Source organism: Trichechus manatus, unplaced genomic scaffold, assembly GCF_000243295.1.
Source record: "Trichechus manatus latirostris isolate Lorelei unplaced genomic scaffold, TriManLat1.0 scaffold00125, whole genome shotgun sequence".
NCBI classification, from domain to species: domain Eukaryota; kingdom Metazoa; phylum Chordata; class Mammalia; order Sirenia; family Trichechidae; genus Trichechus; species Trichechus manatus.
Window position 1 is genome coordinate 7,321,120 of NW_004444061.1, and position 10,158 is coordinate 7,331,277.

Here is a 10,158-nt window from a genome sequence, read left to right on the forward strand (position 1 = left end):
TTTTTCTTTCTTTCAGAAACATACACATGGACGCACACACACACACAATTTGGCGGTGAGACCCAATAAAAACTTGAGAAAGGGTGAAATTGGCTTATTACAGAATTGCCTTGGTACTTGGGTATCTGTAGTTTATCTCTTTAGCTCTGACAAAAAACCAACAAAAAACCCTGAATATTTACTGCTAGAGCATTATGTTCCTGGAATAAACTTTAAAACTGTTTTGCTTTATATAATCATGATGTGGTTGGTGGCTAGGGACCTACATTTGACTGAAAAGAGCAAACCAGAGCCATGGGTAAGACGCAAGTACCAAGATTCACTTGTCACCTGTAGACAGACCTCTCTTTCCCTTCAACTGTCATTAAGAAAAAAATACAATTGGTCTTAACCTGCTCTCTCACTTGTTAGGAGGGATAGGACAGCAAGAAGAGAAAGACATGTGGAGAGTGGGGTGTAAATAAAGCAGATAGTAGCTCCAGAGAGGGTGGGGGCAGAGCTTCACGGAAGAAAATATATGAACCTGGTGGGTACAACATAGCTTCCCCAGACCCACCCACCTACTCTTTTCAGAGCTCTGTGCTTCGGATGGCGGCGAGTGGCTGACGGCGAGTGGTGCTTTGGGAGAGAGCCAAAACCTGCAGGGCGAAATCAGGGCAGACAGACTTCACCTTCCAGTGGGTGAGCTCTCCTGACCTTCGACCAGCCTCCTATCCCCGCCACCGCCAGCCCTTCCGCCCGCTCCCGGAGGGTTTGGGGAGCGCCGGCTGGACCCGCCCCGAGCCCCATGGTTTGCCCAGCCCTGCGTGATGGTGACTCTGGCCGCGGAGGCTGGCGCCGGGCGAGCCAGCAGCTCGCAGAATGAAGGCGGGGAGCACGGCAGGGGCTGTCTCCCCGACCCCAGCGCCCAGACAAGCGGTCCAACCACCCGAACCCGGAAAACGCCAACAAGTAGTTTCTCGTCGGATAAGGGAGGCTCAGCTGGGTGTCGGGAGTCAGTCGGGCTGCCCCGGGCATCTCGTCCACTCGGAAACCGAAGCAGAGCCGCTTTTCTCTCGGTCTCGTTAAGGTATCTGGAGGTGGGAGGATGTGCGATGGTTTCCCGGGAAGGGAAGGCTGACCCTGCAGGCAGGCGTCCCCCCACCCCCACCCCAACGCCGTTCCGCAATGGCAATGTAGAGGTGAAGCCCTGGGGAGAGGTGGCTGGGAGGCTGGGGACCCGGACGCTGTCAGCCAGGACTTCTAGCTCGGGGACCCAGGGGGTGTGCCTCTGGCGGCTTCTCGCTGGGCCTCGTCCCTCCTGGAAAGCAAATCCCCTACCCTCCACCCCCAAGACGTTTGTTTTTCTTGGGAAGGGAGGGGGGATGGGTGAGATGCATTGATCACTTTTATTCTCAAAGATGGATCTTAGTTAGTGGTTTCCTTGCCTAAGTAGTAGTAATAAGAGAATACTAACAACAACAACAATGTGAAAAGGAAATTGGATCAGGAAATTAGTCAGAGGTCTCCGTGGTGAAAAGCAACAGCAGGGAAATTTTCTGCTTTCCCTTCTGTGTTCAGTCTGGTTGCCTGGTTCGTGAGGGAGAGTAGAGGTGAACCGAGAACAGGTCGCGCAAAGGGCACTCCCCGAGCGCTAGGAAGGAGCGGGCGGTCCAGGGTTGACGGAGGGTACGCGGGCAATCGGGGCTCTCCGCCGAATCCGGGGGGCTCCAACCCAGCACCGCCAAGTTGCCTTAGCGAAGAGAACTCCCAGCCAGGGGAGGAGGAGAGACTGGGGCTAGGAGGGTGGAAGAGAGGGACTCGGCGAGAGGGAGAGAAGGGGACAAGGGAGGGCAAGACAGATCTTAGGAGGGAGAGAGGGGATTTGTGGGGGAGACGGGGGGGGGCTAGGAGAATGGAAGAGAGAGGCTAGGGAGAGGGAAAGAAGGGAACTGGGGCAGAAGAGAGGAGGATTCGAGAGGAGGGGGGATTTGGGAAGGGGAGAGAGGGACTAGGGGAGGGGGAGAGAGAGTTTGAGGAGGAGAAGAGACGGGAAGAGAGGGAGTTTGGGGCTGGGAGCAGATTAGGCTTGGGTGGACGAGGGAGGGTGAGCAGAAGATGAAGGCGAGGAGAACACAGCCGAGAGAGGAGGGTGCTAGGCAGAGAAAAAGGTGTCAGGGAAGGTCAAGAACGACGTGGATTGCTATCTCCTTAGTTCTCTGGAAACCTGGGAAAGGTGTGATGCAAAAGGCGGGGACAGGGCTGGACGCTGACTCCTCCTGGGAGGGTTGTTCTCCCCTTGCCCATCTGCCAGCTCTGCATCTCAGGGCTCTTGGGCTGGCGGTGGGAGGTCGTGGGGCGGCTCCGACCACCCAGATCTTTAACTTGGCGTTGTGTTCATCTCCCTCCAGTCATGTCTGAGCCACAGAGATGGGCAAGATCGAGAGCAACGAGAGGGTGATCCTCAATGTCGGGGGCACCCGGCACGAAACTTACCGCAGCACCCTCAGGACGCTGCCCGGGACGCGCCTGGCCTTGCTTGCTGCCTCGGAGCCCCAGGGTGACTGCCTCACAGCGGCGGGCGACAAGCCACAGCCGTCGCCCCCGCCGCTCTCTCCGCAGCCGCGGGCGCCCCCGCTGCCCCCAGGACCCGGAGGCTGCTTCGAGGGCGGTGCCGGCAACTGCAGCCCCCGCGGCAGCGGCGGTGACCACCCGGTCGGCGGCCGCGAGTTCTTCTTCGACCGGCACCCGGGCGTCTTCGCTTACGTGCTCAACTACTATCGCACCGGCAAGCTGCACTGTCCAGCAGACGTGTGCGGGCCACTCTTCGAGGAGGAGCTGGCCTTCTGGGGCATAGACGAGACCGACGTGGAGCCCTGCTGCTGGATGACCTATCGGCAGCACCGCGACGCCGAGGAGGCGCTCGACATCTTCGAGACCCCCGATCTCATCGGTGGCGATCCCGGGGACGACGAGGACCTGGCGGCCAAGAGGCTGGGCATAGAAGATGCAGCGGGGCTCGGGGCGCCAGACGGCGCCGCTGGCCGCTGGAGGAGGTTGCAGCCCCGCATGTGGGCCCTCTTTGAGGACCCCTACTCGTCCAGAGCCGCCAGGGTAAGGCCAAAATTGACCCCTTCCCTGCTGCTCTAACTTCTGCCAACTCCCTTTCCAACTTGCTGTCCATTCCCACTATGGGCCTATGGGATGGGAGAGAGGGGGAGAAGAGAGCGGGGCTCCCCAGTGAGGTTAGAAGCACATCTGGTGCAGGGTAAACCCGGGAATCCTGGGCCCCATAGCACCCCATCTCCCCTTCCTGAAACTCAAACTACGTTATACTTCAGCAAATGGGACCTAGCCGGCAAACTTCAACTTCTTTGTGCCAGTCTGTCTGGGATTTTGTCCTAAAACTGGTATCATACTTCCTCCTGAGTTTTTCTTCACTCTTTTATTCCAAATTTCCTTTAGCTTGGCTGTCTCCTTGGACCTCCTGGTCATTCCGACTTGACTTGACATTTTCAGTGAGGCTTGACACTCCTTCAATCTGACTCACCCAGAACAATGGCTCCAATTAGGGATCTATTCTGAGGACAGATGAAGGGGGAAATGGAATATATGTATGAGTGTAAGGTGAGGCGGGCGAGGGGTTCATTTTTTGACTAGAATCTCCTGAATGCTGTCTGGGCCTGTCTTGAGTTGACGAGGGAGCTCACTTGTACACTGAATTTTGGAGTCCGGTGCCTTTCTCCTTGGCTTTGTCTATGTTCTGTATAGGCTGAGCATGAATTAGTCACTTTGGTGATCCTAGTTTAGTTAATTCTCTAAATTTGAGTGCTTTCAATTGTAGCAAACTTTATTTTACTCTTCAGACTGTGACCCCAGCCTTAATTTTTGTGTGTGTGTGTGTGGGGGGAAGGGGGGGTTCTAGCTTAAGTGATGGCTTAAATTTAGTTCTTTAACTTCCAATTAATTCTTCAAAATCCCAAGAAGGGAGAATAAAAGTAACTAATAGTGGTACTTCCAGTTTAAAGGAAATAAAAGAAACATAAGTTACTGAAAATTATACAGTATGTGAATGGTTTTTAATGGTATGTGAGAAAGGATTACACCTTTTCCTCACATTGACTATCTCGTTATCCGACCTTTTGCATTTACGAAACAATAGTAAAAAATCATTTTGTGTATTAACATGACCAATGGGACATATAGTGCTCACCTATTGAGTTACTGGGAAGCTGCTGCCCCACTGACAGTATGAACCTGTGTAACTATTTGAAACGGAAGGAATGGACACACCATTTTTGCATAACGCCCATTTCAAATAACCGCCTGGTCTTCGGAACCTAACCTGTTGGTAAGTGAGGAGAGGGCGTACAGTACTTAGTTAAATCTTTGCAACTGCCTGTGTCTGGTTTGTTACTGACGTCCAGAACAGACACTCCCTGGGTGTAATGGGAATTCTTCCAGCTTCACTTTGGTTCCATCTTCGTTACTGTCTTTTTCTGCACATCAGAAGTCTCTGCATCTGAGATATGGTGAGGCTGTCTACTAATGTGTTTCCAATGCTGCTGAGAACCAGGTGCTCAGAAGATGTGCTTCTGATTCCACTTTGGAAATCTAAGGAAAGGCTTTGTTTTCCGTTTGAAATAGAATGTAAAAATGACAACTTAAAGCATTACTATTTTCTTGGATTTGGTATTTAAGTGCATACATATATTGTAGCATGCTCATATTCACATATTTGAATATATAATTAATAACTTCAACTCTGAAATCTTTCTTTGAAAACCGTTCTATAAACTCAACAAGAGTTGTCATTAAGAAAACAAAAACAAGTGCATATTTATTTAAATTAAATCATAAGCTCATGACTATTATGTCTGTATTTTTTGGATTCCACCTGAGTGCCATGGTGCTCATTCCACTTAGTGGCCTAAAAGATAATCTGAGTTTGTTTTTCAGGCTCATCATGTGATTCTCTCCCCTCTCCCTGCCCCCAATTGTGTGCTATATAAAAGGCAGAATGCTTTATTATCTTTTCTCATGATAACAAAATATATTTTATTTTTAGGCCAGATTATAAAGAAAAAACTTTAAGGAGGTGATCAAGTTTTAGCATTGCTATGGAATTTCCTTCTATTGATTATTGATCAAAAGTGTAGACCATTGACTTGAAACTAGTTTTTTTTTTAAATCTTTCTTAGATTTTATTGTAATAACATTGAGGATTTGACCTGCACCCATCTTATGTGAGGACACAGATTAGGATTTATACAAGGTCAAAGAGCCACTAGAAGCAGAATCAGCTAAGAATCATAGCTCTGGGAAATTTCTTTGAGGTTACCTAGTCAAGACCTCTGATTTTGTAGCTGAGGAAACTGAAGACTGCAGATGCTCTGTGATGGCCAAGGTCATACAGCAAGTTAATAGCAGAGCCAAATTATTCCTGAGGTCTCATGACCTCCTCCCTAGTCCTTTTCCATCAGAATCACTGTTTATAACTGACTGGCTTGTGAAATCTCTGCAGATGTGTGTTGCTCTTGAGATTTAATGCAGCTTAAGACATTCACTAGAATTCTAACTTCAAAAGGTCATCTATGAGTTTTTAAAAATATATATGTATTCCATCACTTTGGCTGGTAGAATTGTTACCCTGCACCAGCCAACATTAGGATAAAACTATAGGTCTTGGATTAACTTCTTAAGCAACCCTGTTTGAACTTTCCTTTCTTATTGACCAGTCAGTATTTAATGTTTTGCTCTCTTTCAGGTAAGCTATCATAAGTGGGACTTGTCTTCAGGCGAATCCCTTTTCAAATTACTGGGAATTACCTAAGAAAGGATAACCATAAATCACCATTCTATTTAAATGTGATTTAATATTTTTACATTAACACTATTACTTCAGATGATAGCCTGATTTAATGCTATCTGCCTAGTCTGATAAACAGAAATATATTGGAAGGCCAAAGGATGAAATTTTATTTTGCATGGATATGATTCTAGGAGACATAAATCAATTTTCAAGTGGTTTGCTTCAGCTGTGGTCTTACTGCCATAAGTCTTATTCTTAATAGAAGTTAAGTATTTAAACTTTTATAAACATTCTTACTTTTTTATATTAGTCCATATTTTATTGATGGATGTGAATAATTGTAGCTGTCTAAATTCCTTTTTCAGTTTGTTATTATCTTGTTTCATATTTTTCTTTACCCTTTTCCAATACTGCAGAAATTGACTCAGTTATATATGTGTGTTGTTTCTAGCTTTCATGATCCAAAGTGACAGACTGAAACAGAAGTGATAGAAACTGGATGCTCAATTGAATTTTGCAGCCTGCCTTTTTGTCTTAGGTTGGCATATCCCACCTCCCCTTTATTGCTTTTAATTTGTAATGTAAATACATATATGAGCATTTGAGAGTTCTAAATTGTCCTAATTAATTTGATAAATAAATTTATATTTTCTACTTATGACTTAGGAATTGATATGCTTAAGGTTAGTATTTAAAAATAGATATTTATAAAAATTCAAATATAAGTTGTCATGGAAACCTGTTGTGGCAAAAACGAGATCAGGAGAGAAAAGAAGAGATTACTCCGTTGACGCCATTGAGTGGTATTTGCAAACAGTAAAAAGTAGGGATGCATAGATGTGTTTGTAAAATGTTATGCATTGTATATTTCCAATTTAATATTTCAGTTTTAGAAGCAAATGAAGTTTGTATGTGCTTTCCTCTGAAGATACTATATCATAAGTAAGTGGAAGGCAGCAGGAAGAAATTTTGATAAAACTTCTTTGAGAAGTTTTTTAGAAAAATAGTCTAAAGTTAAAGTAATAGAATCAAAATATACATAAAAAATTGTTTTCCAATATTAAAAAGCTGAGAGTAGCTATAAGTTTATCTTCCTCTTCTTTTCATTTTGCTTTGGGCAGGGGAGGTTAATTGAATTCAGTTCTGTCTTAGAGCATGTCTCTTCCTTGGTGACTTATGTATATCTTTGAGTACCTGATAGACTTTGTTTTTTTTTACTTTCAAAGAGCATTTTGGAAATGAAAAAAAAAACAAAAACCACACTTAATGTGCTGTCTTTCTGCTGTGGGTCTAGATACGTGTTTTAAAATCTTTATCGAGTATACCATAATTGTGCAGATCATTCTGAATCATATATGGGTATTAGCAAATCCATCATTTCTTAACCTAAAAGCATTCACTTTATTAGCATTTCAGATTGTTTTAGTTCCACAGCATTACTAAAATATACCTTAAAATTTAAATTTGAATGTCTAGAATTGGACTCCACTTTGCAAATTTTAAGTTATTTTTTTAAGGACTACATTTTATTCCTCTCCAAACCATGAAAGAAAACAAATAATCTAAATAAGTATTTGATGACATTATGTGTAACTTTTAAAGAAGATATAATACAGTGAGGACAAGTTGAGGTGTATGTTATATTAAAATTGAAGAAAGAAAATACATTAAATCTTGTTTCCTAAGCATTGCTTCAGTTAAAAGAATGACTGGCCAATATAGCTTGTTCATGGAGTTCCTGCTGTGGTGCAAATAGTTCATTGCTCGGCTACTAACAGAAAGGTTGGTAGTTTGAATCCACCCAGAGATTCCTCAGAAGAAAGGCCTGGAGATCTACTTCTGAAAGATCACAGCCGTTTAAAACACTATGGAGTGCAATTCTACTGGGAAACACACAGGGTCTCCATGAGTCAGAATGGACTCGATGGCACCTGGTTATAACTTATTCATAAAATATTATAATCAATTATTGAAATTTTTAGAAGATTCATTTCCTTTATTCAGTGAATATTGATTACACAATTCTATAAACCAGAAAGAGGAGCTCTGGTAGTGCAGTGGTTAAGTGCTTGGCTGCTAACCAAAAGTTTGGAGGTTTGAACCCACCAGATGCTCCATAGGAGGAAGCTGTGGCAGTGAGCTTTGGTAAAGATTACAGCCTTGGAAACCCTATGGGACAGTTCTACTCTGTCCTATAGGGTCATTATGAGTCGGAATCGACTGAATAGCAATGGTTTTCCTTTTGGTTTAAAGACCAGAAACTGTACAAGATACTGGTAATGCAAGGAGAGGATATAGTCACTCAATAAGTTCACCACTCTTTATAATAAAACATTTCCTAAATAAAGGCAGTGTCTATTAAATTTTAAAGAATGCAACATCAATGAAAACAACAAACAAAACCTCAGATATATTGAAATAAATTTTCCTCAAAATCTTTTATGGAAGTATTGCTTGACATATGCAGGAAGATATTGGGTTTAAGGTATCATTAGTCTGTATTTGATTATGAAGTGTTTGGTTCTTTTAATCTTATTTTTTTCTGTTTTCAAAGTGTTTGTAGGCTCTGTCCTTACAATATGATTGGAGAATTAGGTAAAATTATTTGAGGGGTGGCCGAGTGTCTTCATCTCCTACATATTAATCGGAAGTCATAGCCAACTAAATGACAATGCAAAGCCCAGCTTCAGACCTTTGAAGAGTCTGCTGTAATAGTCTGGTGTGTTTGCAGTTGCCTTACAAGCACGTAAGAGTATTTTTACCCTTTCTAGACTACTTGTTCAGTTTATAAATACGTGTAATTTCATGCTTACATTCTGCACATTGGATCAGAGAGTTTCAATACATCATTAAGGGAATCAGTTAACTTCAGTAATCAGTAGTATTTTGAGTAGTATATTTGATCAAACAGTGATCTGATTCATTGCTGGACTTTAGGCATGCCCAAGGTGGGTAGAGTTGGGCAGATTAGGTATGACTTTTTTGGTAATATTTTGCTAAGAGCTTATTTGTAGACTTGAGTTGACAAATTTACATGAGAGACAATGAAGTGTTTCTTTTAAGTCAGAAACTGATTTTTAAAGTAACTGAAAACGAGGAAATGTATAGGTTTATATAAAAATGTGTAGGTTTATATAAAAATGGAAATTAGTCTTTCTCATATATATCATTACCATTTATTTTTACTACTACAAATAAAGTAAATGTGACTTTTAGCTCTTGTATTTTTTGAACCTCTGAGTCATATACCCTTTTTTATTATGGCAACCTTTAAGCATATGTCTAAATGAAATAGTACAGGGTACTAAAGGACTGGTAAAGATAATCACAGATCTCCAGGAGGAAAAATAGAGTGGCAAAGTAGTCTAAATAAAGAAACTTCAATATGTTATATAAACTTAATTCAGTTCTCTTTTCAGAAAAGCTGTCAAGATACTCTTTTATGACAGAATAGCACTGCTTTTTGCTTTCCTTATAGGTTGAAAGGCGGTAATTAATTTTAATAATGTGTAGTCAATATTTTCACAGAAAATGAGTAGAATGTGGGTGTTTGGAGGAGAGGAGAATAGGAGTACATATATGGAAACAGAATCAGAAAAAAGGCTGAATTGGAAACTATGAGACTTGTGACCTTAATCTGATTTCACTACTACTGCTTGTGTGACCTTGGAGAATTTACTTAATCTTCCTGAGTCTTCATTCCCTTTACCTTATTCCGGGGGGTGGGGGGAGGAAATGGCACAATGGGCTAGATAGTATCCAAACTTTCCAGCTCTAACATTTTGAGGTTTGAAGTAAAAACAAGGATAATTATTGCTAAAGATCCTGGAGGCCAGGAACAACATGTTTGTACCCATTTTGGTTGTACTCTAAGGACATCACACTAATAAGGTAAAACAGGATTGATTTTTTTTTTTTTTTTGGCATTTATAACTTTCTGCTCTTTTTTTTCCTACAGCTGTTGGGTAGCTGCTGCTCTGGTTACCATAGTAACAGGTTAGCTCCTGGCTTCCTGTTTCCATTGAAAACAGCTTTCTCTCAACCACATATTGATCTCAGGAAGTCATTTTGCTGTGACTCTGCCATGAAACCCATAAAGATGATCGGCTCTGTCATTTCCTAAGCCTAAGATTCAGTGCAGGCGTATATCCATCCACCCACAAGGGTAACTGATTAGACAATCTCAGTTTTATTTCCATTTGGAAAGTATCTTGTCAAAGACACCATCCTTTTCCCGTCCTATATCTTACACAGAAGGGAAAGACTCATTCACTTGAGGATTTACAAATATGCCTAACACATTTAAGTGTTTACAAAATAGTGTCAAATATTTGAGTTCTAATCTCTTTCATAGCCTAGTCTATGGA

At 42.7% G+C, this 10,158-nt stretch overlaps 1 protein-coding gene across 7 annotated transcripts in view; it reads left to right on the forward strand.

Annotated features, from left to right (window-relative positions):
• The first annotated feature begins 605 nt into the window (after positions 1–605).
• KCNC2 (potassium voltage-gated channel subfamily C member 2) overlaps positions 606–10,158 on the forward strand; it is a 252,994-nt gene continuing 243,441 nt past the window's right edge. For 3 of the 7 annotated variants that reach the window (XM_012557912.2, XM_012557914.2, XM_023738906.1), the window contains exon 1: positions 2,361–3,093. In XM_012557912.2, the coding sequence (XP_012413366.1) occupies positions 2,410–3,093 (684 nt within the window). In that variant the 5' untranslated portion in view covers positions 2,361–2,409. Of the gene's footprint in view, positions 682–827; positions 1,070–2,360; positions 3,094–10,158 lie in introns of those variants that run through there. The other 4 variants (XM_004384630.3, XM_012557913.2, XM_023738907.1 and 1 more) reach the window with 4 other exon arrangements.